Genomic DNA, 23,023 nt, shown 5'->3' on the forward strand with positions numbered 1-23,023 from the left:
GTACTATTGAAAGCAAACTAATTATTTGCGCTAATAATTATGATATTACACAATATTCTTGATACTTTGTCCCCATTTTCTGTAACATGTCACATTCTATTTTTGCTTCTTTTTCTTGCAAGGAAAAGTGGCCTGAATAATTGAGATTGTGTTCCGTCTCTGATAGATGGGGCGATTAGAGTGATAATTCTCTTTTAGGCTCTAGGAATCATTAAGGGCAACGCTCTTTTATGTTCCTCAGAAGTTGTAAGGCTTTCTTAGATATTTTTGAAGCAATCTTAAAGGTAAAGTGAGAGAAAAGAAATCCTACCAATGCCCATCGCAGGAGCAAAAAATGGAGATCTTTTTTTTTTTTTTTCTCTCTCTCTTTCTCTCTCTCTCTCGTCTCCTGTTATGCTTTTTACTGATAATTATCTAAGTGGAAATCATTACCCTTTTGAGAAAAGCAATTTTTGTCTGTCAAACTTCCCATAATATGGACAAAGAAAAACGAGCAGAGAGTTTTTTTTGTTGCTTTGTTCTTTTTCTTCAGAACAAAAAAAAAAAAAAGAATACAACCAGAAAAAAACAGCAAAAAGTTAAACGAAACCAATGCAAATCTCAGGTTTATTATAAATAGTTGCAATTCATCTGAGCCATCGCTGGTCACTTTTGTTTTTACAAAATTTTTGTTAAAGTGGCTTCACTATCAGAAAGAAAGAATTGTCCTAGTCCATTTTTGCCTTCATTTTGATTAGCAGGAAGGCACAGCAGATCGACAAAGAAATGCCCATAACAAACCCTGAAACACCAAAACAAAAGAAACCTAACATAATTCAAATAGGAGAGAACAATGTTGTTTAATCCTACAGGAATTCTGCTATGATCCTGAAACAAATAATATGGGAGCATAAACTGCTATCTTTTTTGCTATTATTTTTCAAACATCTTTACAACAAATAGGTTGATCATCAGTTGCACTTGATTCAAAACGCTGCTCAAGTTAAAATATTGACAAACTTTTATTAAATTATTTTATAGTTTATTGTATTTTTATTTTAGGATCTCTAATTTTTTTTCTTTCTTTTTTTACTTTTATAATCTGTGAATATAGTCAAATTGTACAATCCCATTATGAAATTTTGACTACTTACTAACGGTTTATGTAATTTTACTTATTATTTGTTAATGATCATATTCAAAAAGTATCAAAGTGACAAAAAGTAAACCGATGCACCCATGATAGCTAAATCAGGACACTTTCCACACAGAAACTTAAGACATAAACACAGTACATTTCCATATCTCTAAACCCAGATGAAATCAAACAGCTAAAGAACACAACCTCCTTTACAGAACCAAACTGAGCCATGCAAATTTTAAACAACACCTTTCACAATACATCCACTAAAAAAAAAAAAAAATTAGAAGTTTTATTTTTTTTATTTATACTACTTAAAAATTTTAATTTTAAGAACTAAATTTAAAATAATCTTGTGTTAATTTTTATTAAATTATAACTATTTTTATATTAAAGAATGTTAATATATAGGATGATATGGTCAAAATACTATTTGTTGACTTATATTATTTTCTTTTTCTTAGCGTGGATGACAAGTAATAGAAATTAAAAAGGCTTTTTTTTTTTTTAAATATTTATATGATCCGAGTAAACAAAAGCTTCAAATTGGCAGCACGCTCCTAGCACGTGACAAAAATAAAAACCCTACTCCTCCTACTGCTAAAACCAGTATAGCGCCGTGACAATATAATCTCTTCCGTATTTCCATTTCTGCAAAGAGGCTGCACGGAAGAGAAATGGAAGGCTCTGTTGATGAAACAGCAAAAGCAGTTTCCAATTTAGCTATGGAGGGCGGCCCTGAAGCTCTTAGCAAGAAGTGAGTCATCTCTCTTTGTGATTGAAATTTAAATCAATAAAGCCACTGCTTTTCTCATTTGTGTTTGCGTGTGTGGATTCTTAATTGGTTATATGTCGATTTTGAGAATCTTATGGGGTTGAATAAGGGTTTAACGAGCCGATCGTCCCCTGATAAAAATGAAAATTTTCCTTATATGGGACATTTTCGTGGGCTTGTGAGTGCTGTGAAATTGGAAGTGTAAGTGGGTGTTTTCTGTTGCTGAATGGTCCAAGTGTGTGATCTCCCAGGGTGGTGTTGAGTATGAGATTATTTGTTCGTTGATTCTTTTTTCTTTTTCGTTTCGTCAGTGCTTTGAAGAGGGAACTTAAAATGAAGCAGAAGGAGGAAGAGAGACGCCGGAAGGAGGAGGAGAAGGCGGCCAAGCAGGTATTTCCTCTTTCTAAAACAAACACCCTTCCCCTTTGGTGGTTCTGTTCTTGATAATTTATAATTTAACACTTTTAAGTTACAATGCTAATCTGTATTTATTTTTGTTTCACTTTCTTTGCATTTGGAATATTGTTTTAGCGATTAGATAATATTAATTAATTGCTCTTTTCAGCTGCTGTATAGGTTTCTGTCGATGCATTTTTTAATTGAATTAGTAAATTACACGGTAGCAGTAGATTTTTGCTGTGCACATTTGTTTGATAGTATTTATTTTGTTAATGTTATGCATTGTTGATTTTGGTTTCTAGTCATATTTAACTGTGGAATGTTTATCTGTTATTCAGGCTGCTCTCAAGGCCCAAGGTCAGAAATCTGCAGCAGCTGATGAGGAGGATATGGACCCAACAGTATAAGCCTATTCTCATGCTATGCATGACTTCAACTCGATTTATTAGATACGAAACATCATTCTCCACCTTTTGATGTTTTATTGCTTTTGCTTATTTTGCAGCAATACTTCGAAAATAGGCTGAAATATCTTGCTTCCCAAAAGGCTGAAGAGAGAAATCCATATCCTCACAAGTTCTGTGTTACAATGTCCATTGAGGAGTACAAACAAAAGTATGGAGGCTTAAACGACGGAGAGCATCTTGAGGATGTCACTGTGTCTTTGGCTGGTATACACAACCTAGCACCTCCTTTTCATGTGGGATATGATTTGTGTCATTTTCAGTATTTTATTTATTTATTTCTTTTGCAAGGGCGAATCATGAAAAAACGATCTGCCGCTGCAAAGCTCTTCTTTTATGATTTGCATGGTGGTGGTGTTAAAGTCCAAGTGATGGCTGATTTTAGGTATTCAATCATTTTCATGCTATCTTTCCTTAAAACTTGTACACGCTTAGTTTGTACTTTATCTTGCATTCTGGCTAAAGTTTCTTTTATTATTTTATATTTTTTAAATTTCTTTTTATCTCTGCAATTTCAGCAAATCAGACATGGAAGAAGCTGAGTTTTCTAAGTTCCATTCCAATGTGAAGCGTGGTGATATTGTTGGTGTCACTGGCTTTCCAGGTTTGTGATAAACTAAGTGTTATTTTAATTTTTCCATAATTATAAATTTTCTATAGTTAGTAGAGAATAGGTGTATCTTTTTATTTCCATTATATTGTAAGTTTAAATTTCCCTTTGAAACTTGCAAGTGTCAATTTTTGTTGGAGTTCTTCACTAGTTTCCACTCAAACCATGTTTAGCAGGGATTTATAGGGAGTGCAAGAGTAGCATTTATAAAAGTGATACTAATTTTCTTCTAAATATGGCGGTAATGAACATAGTTATTAAAGGCGCGAGGCGCACAAAGGTGCAAAGGGGGCCTGGAGCCTACGCGCAGGTGCACGCTTGACACATATAAGGCGCAAAAAAAATATTAATAAATTAAAAAAACTATTAGTACCCAAAACACAGTGATAACAAAAACACACATAGGACTTAACAATAAAAGTTTACTAGATAGAAAACACATAAGCTTCCTAATCCTGGTTATACTAAAAAGTTCTTAGAACACTTAAAGCACAATTAATTCTTATCGACATTAATATTTTCTTCCATATCATCATCAAATTCAAGTTGATCACCTTGTCTTCATATTCTCCATACCTTGGATTTTGGAAGAGATCGGTTATTTGTCTTCAGCAATTAGAGATAGGCTTCTTTATCTTCACTATTGAGGATTTAGAAATTGGAAGAAATCAACTTGTCTTGAGCAGTTGGTAGAAGTAGAACTCCTTGTTTCGAAGAGCGGCCGAAGTCTATTTTTTATCTTCTTTTCTTTTTTCCTTTTCTTTTTCCTTCTCTTTTAATCTTTTTCTTTTAATTGAAAGAATTTGGTGTCGTAAGGTCTATTATAAGCTCTTTTAAAACTTAAATAAAAGTCCTTTATTTAAAAAATAAAAAATAAGATGTATATTAAAAATGTTACAAAGGCGCGCCTTGAAGCGCTTCACCTGCAAGTCAAGGCGCACCAAAGCGCGCACCTTTGGCTGACTAAGGCGCAAGGGCATGAGCCTGATGCGGCTTGAGCCTTAGGTGCGCCTTTAATAACTATGGTAGTGAAATGGTTTGCAGTAGGAAGCTACATAAAACAAGCTTCATATTTTCACTCCCAATTTTCTTTAAAATATCAGTGTTGATTCCATCTCAATTACTTCTAAAACATCTAAATCTGGTTTTCCTCAAACTTGAAAATTGGTATCTCATCCCCAATTTTCTTTTGAAAATCAGTGCTAGATACTAATTTGGGAGACTGGTAAACAAGTCTGCAAAGAAAGAAAAGGTGAACAGTATATTTGAGCAAAAGATTGTAACTATTTTTTATAAATATATCTGCAGAATATGTGCCCAGACGACAGTCTCATTATCTTACAGTTAAATAGTAAAGTGTTTTATACCTCATCTCTCCGGACCATGGAAATTATTTTAGGGAGAGAATTCAATACTATAGCAATCAAAGGGATACACATCAGTTTTCTGAGTTGCTCATAAATTCTTGTCGTCTGATCAGATTGGTGGGAATCTTCCTATTTTACCTTTAGGTAGCATTTTTTGGTGTCCGTCATTCTCTTGCTTCATAAATGAAAGACATGGGGCTTTTTCTCCCTTCTGGGCTGATTCAAATTAAAATATTTATTTTTAATGTCTGTTTGAGCTGTGTTCTCTGGAGGCATCTTGCTAGGCATGCCATGTTGAGTATTTTCCTGCCCTGATGTAGACCATAATGTCTTTAATTTTTCTAATGTATTTATTCTTATCTTTTCATCACATGATATGTTGGCCTTTTCTTTTCCTACTAGGAAAAACCAAAAGGGGAGAACTGAGTATTTTTCCATCATCTTTTGCTGTTCTATCTCATTGTCTTCATATGATGCCGAAAGAAAAAGCTGGTCCTGGTGCAGTTAATGCCAATGTGAGCAAAGAAAGTTGTTACTTAGTTGACGTTTTTTGAAATAGTATTGTAACAGGATTTATGTTATTATCCTACAGAGAACTGATGTTTGGCTCCCAGGATGTCCCAGGAATCCCGATACATATATTTTAAAAGATCAGGTATCAGCCGTATTGAAAAGTTAATTTTGATTTTTTAGATGATTGGTTACTTTGCAATTTATCTTTGGTTTTTTCTTTTGGTCTTATAATTATTTATTTGTTCCTTCAATTGATGCAAAGATTTCTTACTATTTTTTTGGCCTGGGTAGATTCATCATTGTAGCTGTAAGGATTTACTTCAACCAATTGGTTAAGATTTTTCTCAGACTACTTTAATATTTTTCTGAATTTTACAGGCCAAGTTTGGCATGACTTGAAATCCAACTTATATGTGCAGTCTTTGTGATAAGAAGAATTAGATTTTCTTTTTTTGCAGTTACATCTTTGCAATTTGCTTTGCATCTATTTTAGAATTAATGTGTATTCTATTATGTGCCAGGAAACTCGTTATCGACAACGGTATCTTGATTTGATGTTGAATCTAGAGGTTCGGCAGATATTCAAGACCAGATCGAGGATCATAACATATATTAGAAGCTTTCTTGACAGCCTTGATTTTTTGGAGGTTAGTTATATGTTTTTCTTTAAATTTTTTAATATTGCTATATTGGGCCATTGCCTGTATTTATTCTTTTCTTTCTCTTACTGGGCATGTGAACTTTCACCAATAGGTTGAAACACCCATGATGAACATGATTGCTGGTGGAGCTGCTGCTCGTCCATTTGTGACTCATCACAATGAATTAAACATGAGGCTGTTTATGCGAATTGCACCGGAGCTTTACCTTAAAGAGTTGGTTGTTGGTGGACTTGATCGTGTATATGAGATAGGAAAACAGTTTAGGAATGAGGGTATTGATTTGACTCATAATCCTGAGTTCACAACCTGTGAGTTTTATATGGCTTTTGCCGATTACAATGACTTGATGGAACTAACTGAGAGATTGTTGAGTGGTAAGTCTCTGCCTTTTTATGCTGCAAAAACATGTTCATTTCATTGGTTGTGTGCATCTAAGTCGAAGAAAAAGACATTCTGAATTTGTTGGTGTCATTTTTCTATTTCTTTGTCCGAATTAGGAATGGTCAAGGAGCTTACAGGTGGCCACAAAATTAAGTATCATGCAAATGGGCTGGAGAAGGATCCTATTGAGATTGATTTTACACCTCCTTTTAGGTCTGTGGGATATACTTAATGCTTATATGCGGTACAAGTTTGTTAATATAATCAAAGACTTCTTATTTTTATTTGAGCTAACTTGTAGTTTCACTGATGCAGACGAATTGACATGATAGAGGAGTTGGAGAAGATGGCCAATCTGAACATACCAAAGGACCTTACCAGTGATGAAGCTAACAAGTATCTGGTGGCCGCATGTGAGAGGTTTGAGGTCAAGTGTCCTCCCCCACAAACAACTGCTCGTTTGTTGGATAAGGTAACTCCTCTTCTTACAGCATTGTTTGTTTGCAAAATACTATGTAGAAAAGTACAACGTTGTTGTGATGAATTAGGAAAAAGAAGGAAAAGCTAGGAAGCAATAAATTGCTGGGTGAAATATTTCATTAATATTTCTTTGCATGTTTCATTTGTTTCTCAATTCATTGGTAACTCTTGCTGGGCTATTTAAGCAATTGTTTATCGCAAGTAGGCAGCTGGCAAATGCATTTTGTGCAGGGTCTCCTCCCCCCCTCTCAATGCTTTAAATGCTTGATTTCCGCTGTTTTCTTTTACTTAGTATTATTTTTTCAGAAAATTTTGGAAGGGGATATATCAAAGTTTAAATTCTTACATTTTACCCCATGATGTAACCACTATTTATGTTTGACCACCAAATTAAAGGCATTGATTTTGTTCAATACATGTCTTATTATAATATTAATATAATACATATGGTGTTCAATGCCTGGATATAGTTATTTGTATGAAAGAGAAGTTACAAATTATGAGGTTAGGTCATGCACTTTTTTCTTTTTTCTTTCTCGTTTGGCTGTTTACTTTTTTAACTATGAAAAAATATGTGATGCAAATTTAGATTTATGTTTCAATTCTTAACATATTTCGGTGTTTGTAGTTGGTTGGGCACTTTCTGGAGGAAACTTGTGTGAATCCTACTTTCATCATCAATCATCCTGAGATCATGAGTCCCTTGGCAAAATGGCATAGATCAAGACCTGGCTTGACTGAACGTTTTGAATTGTTCATGAACAAGCATGAGGTATTGTCACTGAACTTTTGGTTCTATTAACTTCTTTTTATTCTCTTCTTTTTTTTTCTTTTGTTCAAATTTTGCTCGTCTCTATAATTGATTCTGCTTCTGGTTAATGTTATCTAACTGCTCAGGTTTGCAATGCATACACTGAATTGAATGACCCTGTGGTACAACGAGAGCGATTTGCTGATCAACTCAAGGTATCTTGGATCCCTATAAAGAATGCATTTTCAGCAAATTGGCTTGAACTTTTGTCTGAAAGGTGATCTTTTCTCCAAATATTAGGACCGACAATCTGGTGATGATGAAGCTATGGCTTTGGACGAGACATTTTGCACAGCCCTCGAGTATGGGTTACCTCCAACTGGTGGCTGGGGAATGGGTATCGACCGCCTAGCTATGATCTTAACTGATTCACAGAATATCAAGGTTTGCATTTTGCCTGCCCTCTCTCATTTATGCGGTAGTTTGAGGATGTTGTGATTTTCAGCAGTTGCTTAACTTATTTTGTATGCTTTTTGGGGACAGGAAGTACTACTCTTCCCAGCAATGAAGCCTCAAGATGAACATCCTCCCAAAGGTACTTAGTTCTTTTTCTGTTGCTTTTGTTTAATTTCTTCCATGGTCTCAATTGATGTTTTGTTCGGTGCTTGATTATGGTCTTCTTTTAATCTTCTTGTGCAACTGCAGCAACTTAAGCTATTATCAGAGCTTTGACATGTAGAGCTGAGTTTCAATCCATGTGCGCTTGTCGCGGAGGTAGACATGTTGTCACACTGCTAGATAAATATTTTTTTGTCCGAATCTCATTCTTATTTGGGTTTGATCATTTGACCTATACTTATTTAATGAAGAATTTGAAATGTTGTGATGTACCTCATTATAATATATATAGCAGATGTAAGTGTTTCTTCGTTCTACCTAACTGACATGGTTTCCCCTAGGTAGCCTCTCCCAAAATTGATTCTTATTTTGTAAGGCAAGGAGGCGGTGGAGAGGTAAACCCACAGTGCAGGTATTGTTTGTTTGTAAGATGCATGTCTCTTTGCTGATTATCGATGCTTTTGTACAGCCTCTCGGTGGCTGTACCTGATAATCTCTTTCAACATCACAAAGCTCAGTCCACTTGTTTGTTGCTTTAAAAGTCAAATGAGTGCATTAAACTTGATGAATAATGAGATACATCAACTTTTATGACAGGGCGGCTGCAATCTTTCACATTTAATTTCATAGTTATAAAATATCAGGAAAACCTTCAAATATGAAAAAGGTTATGATTAGTGTTAGGTATACGTCGACTTTGGTGTATATGTACTCTTATGTTTGTGCTAATAAACAGGAGCCTCAAGTGTCCATATTATCAACCACCTCGCAAACTAATATCAAAGTCTATTTTAATTTATTACACTTTATATATTTATTTATATATTAAATTAATATATAATTGATACATATTTATTAATTTTAAATGATAGAATATATATTAATTGTTTAATATATAAATATAAAATATTTATATGTATATTATTTTTTTATTTATTGTGATGTATATATGCTCATGTTATTATTGAATGGACAGTCGGTTTTGGGAAAATATAAATAACAGGAGGATCTTTCTTTTTTTTTTTTTTTTCTTTTTTAACCTTTTTACCTTTTCAACTTTTTCTTTTTCTTTCTTTTTATTACTGATCATTGTTCCTTCGAACAATATCCACTAAAGGTTTCAAATATTAGAAGAATAGTAACATGACAAATTAATGGGGAAAGAATGATGAGGTATAGCTCAGTAGAAATAAGTTTTTTCAATATTATACAAACATATATAAATTTATCTAATATGGCACATCATCATATTTATACATATATATTAATTCACCAATTACTGAATTTAGAATCCAGTTTGAAGGAAAATAATTGTTCAAGGATTGCTTTAGTCGAACTAATTATTGAAGTGTGACAGTTAAATGGCAGCTATGGCTGGTCCTAGCCACCTCAATCACCGGCGGATGCATAATTTAAATCTAGATGGAGTGAATTTAAGAAACTTGGAAAACTTATTAAAATACAAATATAAAATAAGAATAATATTAATGAATTTCTTTTTATATATAGAAAGATTAAAGGGGTAAATTAATAAATTTGCAAGGCAAAAATTAGAATATAAGTGAAAATTATTAAACTTTGCAATGTTAATAATTAACTAAATGTTTCAATTAATCCTTGAAAACGATTAAATATTTTTAGCAGTAAAACTAACAGATAAGTGAGACTATTTTAGCTTTAGTATTTAAACATCACCAAACTACGAAAACTTGATTAAAGACTTGACGAAACAATTCATAATAAACATCATGAATTTTGTCGCTACAAAATATTAAATGAATTATTTTTCAAATTTGAGATAAAAATATAGTTACATGTGATGACCACATCTCTTCAAAATAACAATTTCATCTTAAAATAATTTATAATAATTAATCTTCATCAAGTGTATCATGTTAATATAATAATCTCATATTTATGATAAAATGGGGCTTCAAAGATTTATTCTGAATATATTGTTGAAAGAATTCTTTTACCTTCTTTTTTCTATTTCAATCATAAGAAAACCATATTGTATTGGTGTTTTGTGAAAAAATATATCTTCAATAAGGACATATACAGAATTGGGTAGGCATGATTACACCATATATAGCATAGAGAGACTGATTATATGAATGGTGTTAGAATGAATAATTAAATATTTATAAATTAAATTCAGAACTGACTAAATGATGATATGTTATGAAAAATAAACTAATTATTTAATAAATTATTATATGAACCGTTCTTACTCAAAGTAAAAACTCTAATAATTTTTGAACCTAAAGATCAGACTTCTAAATCCCTGAAAATAATATATTTTATATGTTAATAATGAAATCAAAAGTTTTAATGGATTTTAACAAGAAGCATAGGTAAATAATTTATTCACACGTCAAACCCTTAAGCCCTAGGCTTGATCTTAGCTCTAAGAGTATTCTTCATCACCACAGTAAACTCTAATTTCCCTGTAAAATCCACCTTCCTATCTGATTTATAGGCACTCCATTGAAACTCTTGAACCATTCTTGCAATCATTAGATGCAAATGCACAGTTGCTAACCCTAAACCAGGACATATCCTCCTTCCTGCACCAAAGGGTGTCATCTTTATTCCGGTTACTCCAGTTATATCGGCTTCCTCGTTACCCGAAATGAATCGATCCGGATCGAACTTTTTGGGGTTAGACCAAATTTTGGGGTCCTGTCCTATTGCTTGGGAAAAAATTTCAATGTTTGTGTCAGTTGGTATGTCATATCCCCCCAATGTTGTTGGCTCACTCACTGCATGAGTTAATAGAAAAAATGTAGGTGGATGTTTACGTAGTAATTCTTTTACTACAGCTTGTAGATACTCCATTTTCTCTACGTCCTTTTCATTCACCTTTCTATTTCCAACCGTCTTGATAATCTCATTGTACAACTTTTCTTGAACATCTGGATTATCAATAAGCTGTGCAATGCCCCACTCGACGGCGGTCGCTGTCGTGTCGGTGCCACCATTAAGGAACTCTGAGCAAAGGGTCACAAGCTCTGGGTCGGTTGGGGACGATTTTCGCCCTTCGATTTGCAGGTCGAAAAGGGTATCTAGATATGAAAATGACATGGCCTGTGAAGTGGAACCTGGGTTTTGTAGAGCTCTTCGTCGCTTTTCTATCAAGGGAATCATGGAATCAAGCTGGTGTTTTCTAACTTCAAATACCCTCTTTCTTTGCTTGGAAAAGAATGGTTTTAAAACTGGGAGAAAATCATCAATTCTTGGATTAAGAACAAGCAAGACTGACTTCATTACTTGATCCACTTTGATGATTGTTTCTTCTTCCATTTCAAGTCCAAAACACATAGCTAACAGTATACAGAAAACAGCAAATCTTGCATTTCGAACAACCCAGACAACTCCATCATTAGCCTCAGCTTCACTTCTAAGCCGGTTAATGAGTTTATCCATTGCCGATTCCCTTACACTGTGAAACTCCTTAATCCTGCTTGAACTAAGCATATTTTGAACCATGTTTCGCCTTAGTGACCGCCACACCGGGCCATAAAGGGCAGCATTGACAGTGAACTTGTTGCAGCTAAAGATAGTTCTCGTAGGGTTTTCACGAGGCCTGGTAGCGAAGAGAGAACCCCTCTCGATAAGTGCTTCATGGACTAGTTTGGCCTCAGTAATGATTATAAGCGTTCTTGTTCCCATACGTAAAGTAAAGATTGGACCATATTTTGGAATTAAATCTTCTATATATTGGAAAAAAGGCTTACCAGAGCGAGCAACCTGGAAAAGATTGCCAACAATAGGCCAACCCGGTGGCCCTGGAGGAAGGTTTAAACGTTTAGATTTGGCTCTGAAAGAAAACAAGAAAATAAGGCCTGAAATGAACAAGGCAAGAAGAGTAAAGAAGAGATGATAGTAAGAGGCAAGAGAAGAGATAGTAAGTGTAGGCATTATTTGTTTTGTTTGTGGGAGAGAGACAAGAGAATGAGAAATTGGAGAGGGTACAGAGCAGTGAAGCAAAAGTGGGTCAAGAAAAGAGGATATAAGAATGGGAAGAGCATGAATTTGCAGGTAAGGTTTAATTAATGTTCTTGAACTGTTTTATCTACCAAGTGTATGGCTGATAAATGCTAATTTCAGCAATTCATAATCTCATGCGCTTTAAAATAAGTTGAATATGAAAATAAAATTTAAATCTATTTTTATATAGGGATAATTCTTGATTTCTACTCTATTATACGAATTTCCCTCATTATCGGATTTACTAAATCCCCCTTGTATTTTCACAAAACTAACTACTAATCCCCTCATCCAAAGCTAATATAGGTAAAGGACTAAATTAAAAAAATAAAATTACAATTTAATTTTATCAAATATTAAGATCTATCAAGATTAATTTTTTTTTTATCAAATTTAAATAAAATTTCCATTTTCAGCATAGTTTAAATGTCTATCAAAATAATAATATCTAACTATAGATATGTATTCTATTTTAATAACTAAAATTAAATTATATACTGATTTGATAATGTTACTTTAAATATAATTATTTTAAAAATATTTAAATTTATAGAATTACATTGTACTAAAAAATTTACATTTAATAAAAGTTTAAAGTAATTAGTTTTATAGAAATATAAAGGGGATTTAATATAATAAAATTGACATAAAAAAATTTGTATATAAAAGTAAAAATCAGAGAGTAAATAATAATTACTTTTGTATAAATAATAATAATAATATCATATTATATAATTAATTAAATCATATTTTATTAAGTGATAAGAACATAAGGTTTTAGATATTTCTCCTTTGCAAGGAGGTAAGAGTGACACATCAACAAAAGACAATTGCACACAGCTTAAAAAGATCAAAAGCAATATGTGCCCACAACTTAAAAGCAGCAAAAGCAAGTAGAGTAAGTAAAGATGATCTCCTGTGATAGGGTAGTCTGTTCACAGTTATGTCTTTTAATTTTCCCATTATTCCAACGTGAGATTCTGACCCTTTTTCTTCTCTTTTATTTATAATAAAGATGATCGAGTTCATAGATCTGGCCTATCGAACTAAAAGGAAGTATGCTGAAAAGAAAAGGAAGCTAAACAAGGTGGTACTTTGTTGAAAGATTTGGTAATCCCAGAGCCAGCTCCAAGGGTGGCCTGCATAACCAGTTGCCTAGGGCCTCCCAAATAAGGGGGCTTCATATTTTCTTAAGTGCTTTAGCTTACTTTTTAGCTTTTGATTATATTAGGCGAGTCTAAAAAAATTATTAAAACTACTTCTGATCAACTATGTTTTAAAAACAATCAAACGACTTGACTATATTATTTATTAAAAAATAATACCAAAATTTAATTACAATGATCTGATTGAATAATTTTAGTTATGAAAAAGTAAGAAAAATATCACTTTTTTTTCTTAATTTTAGTTATACATTCTTTGGTTTCATTTATTGCATCTGTAAAATTATTCTTGTATTCTTTATTACTGGCAAGTTTGTTATGCAACAGCGGCCTCCCTATAATTGTATTGCAAATTCTGTTATTTTGTTTTTTTGCTTTTACTGGCACAATTGTGTGCTAGCAATATTTCTTATTCTTGTATAGGAGTAGGGAGCAAGTAATAATTGTATATATATAGTATCACTTGTATTACTTACCAGTAGTGAATGTACATATATTATTCCCTCAAATTCTTTTACCATTTGTTCATGATATCAGAGCAGGTCAAGGTCTAGTGCCTGTGATTTTATGAGCCACAATGGCTGATACTGAAACTACAACCACCACAGCAGCTTTGTGAGCAAACAAAGAAAATGAGATAGCTTACAATAACAATGGTGATCCTTACTTCCTTCAAAGTTCAAACCATCCTAGGATGGTGTTGGTGACTGCACCACTAATAGGGAACAACTACCTCACCTGGAGCAGATCGATGAGGATTGCTTTAGGTACTAAACTGAAGCTGGATTTTATTGACGGCAGAATCACTATGCCAGAAGAAGGCAGTGCTGAGTTTGAGCTCTGAACTAGGATTAATTACATGGTAACATCCTAGATCTTAAATTCTATTTCTAAAGACATTGTGGATGGTTTTCTATATACCACCACATCAAAGGAATTGTGGGATGAATTAGCTAAAAGATTTGGGGAAAGTAATGGACCTCTGTTGTACCAAATCCAAAGAGACATTTCTTCAATATCCTAAGAAAATGATTCAGTTGCAATATATTATACTCGACTGAAGAAACTCTGGGATGAGTTTGCTTATCTTATGCCGTTACCACCCTACACTTGTGGAGCTACACAAATTATGGCCGATTTTTACTCAATGAACAAACTGATGCAGTTTCTTATGGGATTGAATGACTGCCGTGACAATACCAGAAACCAGATTCTAGTCATGGATCCATTGCTAAGTGTGAATCGAGTCTACTCTATGCTTCTCAGAGTAGAAAAACTAAAGGAAGTTCATGTGAATTTCAATAAAAATGCTGATGCAATAGGATTGCTTGCAAAGATTCAGGGTAATTTTAAATCTGTCAAGAAAGAGGGCGCAGGAAGAAACAACTTCAGGAGGAAGGAGAAGGAAAGACAAACTTGTGAGCATTGTAGTATGAAAGGGCGTACCAAGGAAGAATGTTTCAAGCTGCATGGATATCCAGATTGGTACAAAGAATTGAAGGGACAACAAAGGAAAACTGGTGGAAAAGCTATGGTTAATATGGCTGATTCACCATTGGATCTCAATTCTGATGACGGACAAGTGGAAATAGCTAGTCTTGTGTAACAAGAGGTCATGAGGATCATGAAAGGAAAAGGAGGCCCAAAAAGCATCTCTGCTAACTTTGCTGGTAAATACTTATTATCTGAACTTGCTTTGAATTTGGTTATGAATGCTATTGATTTTTTGGATTCTGGAACTTGGATATTGGAAACAAGGGCCACGAATCATATGTGTGGTTCAAAGGTCTCATTTCAAAACCTAAAACACCCAAAGACCCCTGCACCTATTTACCTACCTGATGGATCTATTAAATATGTTGATAGTATTGGTGACATTAAACTGTTTCAAAGACATCATTTGAAAGATGCCTTGCATGTCCCTAACTTCAAATTTAACTTGATTTCAGTTTACAAGCTTGCTAAATCTACTCAAATTAAATTTACTTTTACACCTGACAAATGCATTTTACAGGACCTGCAGACTGACAAGGTTCTGGCCATAGGAAAATCCTTAGGCAGGTTATATATTTTGGATGCTACTTGTTTCAAGAATTTTGAATATAATAGTGTTTTGACTGGAAGCTTGCTTTCTATCCCTAACGATTCAGTTTTATCTTGTAATCAAATTGCGACTGTCAATGAAAATGCAACTCCTTTCAAATTTTCACTCTGGCATAATAGATTGGAACATTGTCCAGTTGATGTTATGAAGCATGCTAAAGTTAAAAAAAAAGGTTTTAAAGATTTTATAAACTATGATGTTTGTCACAAGTCTAAACACTAAAAACATCCTTTTGCCATTAATCAAACAACATCTACTCAAATTTTCCAACTACTTCACTTAGATATATGGGGTCCTTACAAACATGTTTCTATCAAAGGGGCTAGATATATTCTCACCATCATAGATGAGTACTCTAGGGCCACTTGGACTTTTCTTATGGCACAAAAAACTCAAACTACCACCCTACCCAGTTCATCAAAATGACTCAAACCCAACATGAAAAAAAATCAAAGCCATTAGAAGCGATAATGGAACTGAGTTTACAAACCAAGAATTTCAGAAACTCATTGCTAATGAGGGAATCATTCATCAAAGAAGTTGTCCATACACACCCCAACAAAATGGTGTGGTGGAAAGAAAACACAAGCACTTGTTACAAATAGCAAGAGCCCTCATGTTCCGGTCCAAACTCCCAAAGAAATTCTGGGGTTGTTTAATTCTACTGGCCACACATATTATAAACATATTGCCTTCAAAAATTTTGAGCTGGAAATCACCCTATGAAAAGCTTTTCTTGAAACCCCTTAATTACGATGATTTGAGAACCTTTAGATGTTTATGCTATGTGACAAAGATGTCTATGCTATGTGACAAACACCTTACTAAAGAAAGATAATTTTGAGGAACAAGATTTTAAGTATGTTTTTATTGGCCACAATTCGGGAGGTCTATGATTTGGAAAATCACAAAATTCTTGTTTCAAGAAATATAAAGTTTTATAAAAATATTTTTCCTTTCAAAAATTATGGAAAAGTTTTTGAAAAGGAGGATTTTGCTGTGTTGCCTTTGCCCATTGATGAAGAAAATCAAGTTTTTGACAAAATTGTTTTACCTCAGATGTCTGAGGATAATGATGATCATATTAACGACATAGAAATTGACTTTCATAATGAACCTGAGAATGTTTTAGAAAATGAAAAATATGAAGTTTTGTCTCCTAAATTAAATGAAGATTTTCAAACTTTGAAACGAAGCACCAACGTAAAATCAAAACCTTTATGGCATATAAGGATTATATAACAAATATTGATGCAGATTCTATAGTCAGAAACAAAATTCAATTGCAGGTTCCCTCTTCATCACTACACACACCACCTACATATCCTTTCATAAAATCACCAATTCTGACTGAATCATATATATCGTTCTTAGCCAATATGTCCAATATTTAAGAGTCATTATCCTTCAAGCAAGCCAGTAATGGCAGTAATTAGGTTAAGGCAATGGATCTTGAGATTAAAAGTCTTAGAAGAAAATGAGACTTGGGAGCTTTCTTCCTTGCCAAAGGGAAAGAAAGCTATTGGATTGAAATGGGTATATAAGTCGAAGCTAAAGCCTGATGGAACTGTTGATAGGCATAAGGCTTGATTAGTAGCCAAGGGCTTTCATCAATTAGAAAGGGTCGACTATTTTGAGAGTTTTTCTCCTGTGGCAAAAATTGTGACAGTCAGGATATTTCTTGCCATAGCTACTTCGAAATCATGGCCCATACATCAGTTGGATGTAAACAACACCTTTCTCTATGGTTCTTTAGAGGAAGATGTTTACATGTTGCCACCAGAGGGGTATACTAAGGCAAAAACTAATCAAGTTTACAAACTATGAAAGTCGATATATGGGTTGAAACAAGCATCGAGGCAATGGAATATTGAGTTCAGCTAGAAGATTAAAGCCATTGGGTTCTACAAGTCCACTCATTATAATTGTCCCTTAATTAGACAAAATGATAATTCCTTTACAGCTTTGCTGATTTATGCCGATGATATCCTTCTTTCTGGAATCTCAGAAAAGGATATTGGTGAAGTTAAGGAGTACCTTGATAGAAAATTTACAGTCAAGGATTTGGGCCATGTTAAATATTTCCTCGAGCTTGAGATAGCAAGAGGATCATTAGGCACTATCATCAATCAAAGGAAATATTTGCTTGTATTGTTAATAATGCAGGCCTTATTGGAGCTAAACCTGTCCCCAACACCATTGCCTAAGGGACATAAATTAGAAGCTAACAAAGGAACTCCTCTTTTTGAACCAGAAAAGTACATGAGGTTAATTGGAAGGCTTATTTACTTGAACATAAGCAGACATGACATCAGCTATTATGTTCAACAACTGAGTCAATTTGTCAACTTGCCATGTGATTCTCATTGGAAAGCTGCATTGCATCTTTTAAGATACCTTAAGGGTTGTCCTTCAAAGGGATTGCTATATCCTAATCATAATGATCTTCAATTGCAAGCAGTCAGTGATGCAGACTGGGCTATATGCACTGAATCTCATAAATCTCTTACCGGTTTCTACATCTTCTTAAGATCAGCCCTCATTTCTTGGAAAACCAAGAAGCAAACAACAGTTTCAAGATCTTCAGCAGAGGCAAAAGTATCGAAGTCTTGCTGTAACTGTTTGTGAGTTACAATGGATTTCTTATATCTTGAGAGAATTCAAAATTAAGCTTCAATGTCCCATTCCTCTATGGTGTGACAACAGGGCTGCCATTCACATTACTGAAAATCCAGTGTTCCATGAACACACTAAACATTTGGATATAGATTGTCATCTTGTCAGGAACCAGTTTAAAGAAGGTTTCATTCAACCACAACACATCATCACTCAAGAGCATATCGCAGATATGTTTACCAAATCACTTTCTGCTCCTCAACTCAATAAACTAGTGTCTAAGTTGGGTTTGTTTGATGTCCACCAAACTCCAACTTGAGGAGAATGAATAAAATTATTGTTTTATTCTCTGTCACCTTGCACCTCTCTTCTGGCAAGTTTGTTATGCAACAGCAGCCTCCCTATAAATTTACTGCAAATTCTGTTATTTTATTTTTTTGCTTTTATTGGCACAATTGTGAGCTGGCAATATTCTTTATTCTTGTATAGAAGTAGTGAGCAAGTAACAATTGTATATATATAGTCTCACTTGTATTACTTACCAGTAGTGAATATATAGATATTATTCCTTCAAATTCTTTTACCATTTGTTCAACATCATGTGTGGTTTATGAATATAGGGTAGAGTCGTTGGTGTATCGGGATTTCAAAAAATTTTAGACATCATCTAATTTATATTTTTAAATCTTAATTTAATATAATGAATATTTATTATATATTTAACTAAATTAACTTTTTAATTTAAAGAAACGGTAGATTTTATATTTCGTATTTATCTTCTAAATTTTATCCTTACATTATATAACTGTTTATTTTTAATTTTAATTTTACAACATTAATACTAGCCCTTTTATTAACAGAGATATTTATATTTGAAACTATATTTAACGTTTTCAAATATATCTTTTATAATAATTAGGGGTAATTACTATTTTTTCTCTGTATTTCTTTACATTATACTAGTTATTCCCTAATATTTGAAAAATATATTTTTTTATCCTTTTATTTTGTAGTTTTATACTAGAAAATCCTTCCATCAAAATTTTCATTAGGAAATTGTTAATTAAATTTGATTTTATACTATTTGTCTTCTGATTTTTTGTGTAATATACAAATTTCCTCCTACATTTTATTTATTGCACTCAAATTTTCTTGCATTTTAAAAATCAATGCAATTAAAGAACTAAATTGATAAAAAAATAATAATTTGATCTTAAAACTTCTTATCAAAGTTACAATTTTACTGTAACAAAATTAATAATAAGAATAATATCTATTATAATTTAATAATTTAAAGTTAAATTATATGATTTTTTTAATATTTTAATTAATATAAGTATTTTTTAAATATTTAAATTTTACTAGAATTTAATTATGCTAAAAATTAGAGTAATTAAAAAATACTAGTTAATTATTTTTATACAGATACTAAAATTGATTTTTATATAAAAATTAGATTAGAGAGTTTTAGTATAATAAATAAACTATAAAGAGTAATTTTTATAAATAAACTATAAAGAGTAATTTGTATATTACACTAAAGATAGGGGGAAAATAGTATAAAATTAAATCTAATTAATGGTTGTTTAATAGAAATTTTGACGAAAGAGATTTTTAGTATAAAATTATAAAAATAAAAGAGAAAAATAGTAATTATCCTTAATTATTATCAATTAGAAAGACACAAAGATTAAAAAAAAGACTCAATCTTCATGCACTTTAAGAATTATAAAATTTTTATCTTCAAAACATAATAAACGGATATTAAGAAGTAAGATTTACTAAAGATTTCTAATAAATAATCAACCTTCAGAGCTCCAAGATTAAGAGAAATTGCATATGAGATCACCATAGAATTCCACAAAAGGATTTTAAAGCAATATATATATATATTTATTATTCAACTATTTGACAACATGAAAAAGCCAAAAGCTCTGCCCTTCTTCTCTATCGATCCAAGAGATGGAAGGGCGGAGGCCTTTGGTGTCCCCCCCAGTCAAGAATTGGGGCCTCACAATCACTAGCTAATATGCTTTTCTCTCATGTCTTTCTTCGTTCATGGTTCGATATTCTGGTGTCCTAGGCGTAGAGGAACCACACTAATCCATCCCGAACTTGGTGGTTAAACTCTACTGCGGTGAAGATACTATAGGGGAGGTCCTGCGAAAAAATAGCTCGACGCTAGGATGATAAAAAGCTTAACACCCCTCATTCTTATTACTTTTTCAATATGAGAAAAAAAATGAAAAGGTCGTCTTATTCAAAACCTCAATTATGAAATCCCCTTTCTCCCACTTCACACCTCGGAACGCACCGTTCTTATAGAGAGAGAGAGGCGCTTTCGCATCTTCTTAACCCGAAAAATATATATATATATATATATATATATATATATATATATATATATATATATATATATATTTATTTATTTATTTATTTATGAGATCTTAAATTGTTTTGATATATGTGTTTAACTTTTGACACGTAGGATTTTTATTTTGATGTGTACTATTTTTGACACATAGATTTCAAGTTTATGTATAATTTTATAGTTTTTTATTAATTTATTGATTAATAAGTTATATTTCTAATTAAACACTAACTCTAATATTAAAAAATAGCATATTTATTATATTTTAATATTATATTAACTAATAAATAGTTTTCTAATCAAATAATGATACTAATTCTATTATAAAAATAACATATTAATTATATTTTAATATTATATTAACTAATAAATTAATTTTTAATTAGATAATAATTCTAATTCTAAAAATACCATCTTAAATTATATTTTTAATATTATATTTAATAATAAATTAATTTTTTATTTACATAATATAATTTTGATCCTAAAAAATAATAATATCACTTATAGTATTAAGTTATACAATCTTAAAGATAATTAATAAATATTTTTAAAATAATTTTTATATTATTATATACTAATAAAATTTTAAAATATTAAAAATCAAGAATATTTAAAATTAGTTAGTTTAATATTATCTATTAAAATATTATAAATTAACATTAAAAATTAAATTTTTTATTAAATGGTATCTATCAATTTAATTTTATAATCAAAATAATAATAACGGTAGTGTAATGTATGGGTAAACAACTAGTGGATACTAAATCCTAAATATTACATGTATATAATTTTTTTATTTTTTAAAAATAAATTCAAATGTAAGTAGTGTCTTTCTTGTTGATGGCTATGGTAGAATTAGAAAGACATTTCTGTATATATAGTAGGACAAAATTAAAAAAAATTCAACCGTTAATAATAGTTCTAATGACGTAAACTGCATGTGAAAATATAAACAAAAATTAATTCAAATCAATCTAAACCCATCGGTTTTACGTTCTACTGGTTTGGGTTTTGATTTGATAATTCTTTAAACCGAAAATTTTAATTTGATTTAACATGTAACTCTCAAATTACCCAAACTAAGTCATATAGTACAGTCGTAGAGATGGAAGTGAGGGAACATAATTTAAGTACAAAAACTGTGGTAGGTCTCTCTCATGCACACAAACATAGAAAACATTTGTAAACATGATATTTAACTTTTTTATTAATTGATTAAGTTAATCTTAATAATTTCCTAAAAGTTTAAATGGGTACTTATATTTAATATGAGTACTTTTAAGTATAATATCCAGGAATTCGAGACCCTTCAATGGAGCTGAATCAAGAATTTCAAGAAAATGAAGATGAAGATGTAAGTAAGTTCTTGTGAAATCTTGGATGATTCAACTAGCAATTGCGACCAATCTATTGAGGTTCTAATGCTAATCAAACAAATACAAGTAAAACAAACTCCTCTACAAATGCTTAACTTTTTCTTTTTCCTGATGATTACCTGTTGATTAATATCATATAGAAGAGATCATGCATGTTCCTTTTCATGTTCAAATACTTGTCAAGCTCCTGAAGCTGCCAACATCTCGTCAAACAATCCATCTTTCAGCTTGTTCTCCTGTGCGAAAAGAATCTGGTGAGACATTGATAATATAGAATGTACGCCAGACTTCATAATACATGATACCATTTTGATGTTGAATTTATATGGTTGATATTATCCACTTCTTGGAGGAAATAGACTGCTATCAGAATTCTCTTTCTCCTCTCATTGTCTGTGATTTTGATGTCCAAATTTGGAAACTGGAACTTTATAATTAGTTCTTGCAAGCAAATGAACTGAACTGATAGATCAATCATCCTGTTTGTATTTATTACTCTATTTTTTTCTTCTGTATTCTTGAATTTTCATAACATTGAGAAGCTAATGAGATTTTTGTCAATTCCCAGGCGAAGAGCTTTCCCAAAGCTTGCTTCCTGGGTGCACTTGCTGATCTTGAAGAGCATTCTTAAATAAAGCAGTGTGGTATGAAGTACCTCTGTTTCCTCAATGTAGCAGTAGAAAATCCTGCAAGATTTTCTTCATAGCACCTAAAAGTAAAGCTGAAAATCACAAGCAGCAGGCAAATTCTGAAAGACCACCGCAAATTGCCATCAGAAATTGGCAGCAGCAGCAGCAGTAAGTTCCCATAAGAAGAAGAAAGATTCTACTTCGCATAAAAGCAATGAGCTGTTTCTGTTCTTTATAAAATATGAACTCAGGGCATTAGTGATTAGATTCATACTGACATTGAATTGCTTGAATTTCTTATTGATTCTATCTTGACTTACATCTACTTCTTTATAAGATAAGGAAACGTTTATGATATTCTAACTTCATTTTAACATAAATAAATAAAAAGAAAAGAAAAGAAAACTTCTATCACCATAAGAAGAAACAATTTGACAGTTGACATCAAATTAAATAAGGAAAAATCCAAGGATGGTTGCCTGTAGTCTTTAGGCTTTAAGCATCGTTTTTATACCAAAATAATAAGAATAATAATAATAATAATAATAATAAAATGTATGGATCATAAAGAAGAAATAGCAGCTGCTTGAAGAATTCCTTCCGGCTTATTTTTGGAGTGTCAGTTTGGCAG

At 32.1% G+C, this 23,023-nt stretch overlaps 3 protein-coding genes across 3 annotated transcripts; 2 read left to right on the top strand and 1 right to left on the bottom strand.

Annotated features, from left to right (window-relative positions):
* The first annotated feature begins 1,688 nt into the window (after positions 1 to 1,688).
* Positions 1,689 to 8,457, top strand: LOC8267814 (lysine--tRNA ligase, cytoplasmic). Its single transcript, XM_002530834.4, has 17 exons — positions 1,689 to 1,877; positions 2,207 to 2,285; positions 2,633 to 2,695; positions 2,800 to 2,965; positions 3,050 to 3,143; positions 3,277 to 3,362; positions 5,138 to 5,250; positions 5,328 to 5,390; positions 5,770 to 5,895; positions 6,002 to 6,284; positions 6,408 to 6,504; positions 6,607 to 6,763; positions 7,400 to 7,543; positions 7,669 to 7,737; positions 7,823 to 7,966; positions 8,066 to 8,117; positions 8,228 to 8,457. The coding sequence occupies exons 1-17, from the start codon at positions 1,798 to 1,800 to the stop codon at positions 8,233 to 8,235; spliced, it is 1,824 nt and encodes a 607-aa protein (XP_002530880.1). The 5' UTR covers positions 1,689 to 1,797; the 3' UTR covers positions 8,236 to 8,457.
* A 1,953-nt stretch (positions 8,458 to 10,410) lies between these two features.
* Positions 10,411 to 12,137, bottom strand: LOC8267795 (cytochrome P450 77A3). Its single transcript, XM_025159418.2, has one exon. The coding sequence runs from the start codon at positions 12,059 to 12,061 to the stop codon at positions 10,523 to 10,525; it is 1,539 nt and encodes a 512-aa protein (XP_025015186.2). The 5' UTR covers positions 12,062 to 12,137; the 3' UTR covers positions 10,411 to 10,522.
* An 817-nt stretch (positions 12,138 to 12,954) lies between these two features.
* LOC125370458 lies at positions 12,955 to 14,956 on the top strand. Its single transcript, XM_048376027.1, has 2 exons — positions 12,955 to 13,028; positions 13,146 to 14,956. The coding sequence occupies exon 2, from the start codon at positions 14,384 to 14,386 to the stop codon at positions 14,897 to 14,899; it is 516 nt and encodes a 171-aa protein (XP_048231984.1). The 5' UTR covers positions 12,955 to 13,028; positions 13,146 to 14,383; the 3' UTR covers positions 14,900 to 14,956.
* The last annotated feature ends 8,067 nt before the right edge of the window (positions 14,957 to 23,023 follow it).

This window comes from Ricinus communis, chromosome 6, assembly GCF_019578655.1.
Source record: "Ricinus communis isolate WT05 ecotype wild-type chromosome 6, ASM1957865v1, whole genome shotgun sequence".
Taxonomy (NCBI): domain Eukaryota; kingdom Viridiplantae; phylum Streptophyta; class Magnoliopsida; order Malpighiales; family Euphorbiaceae; genus Ricinus; species Ricinus communis.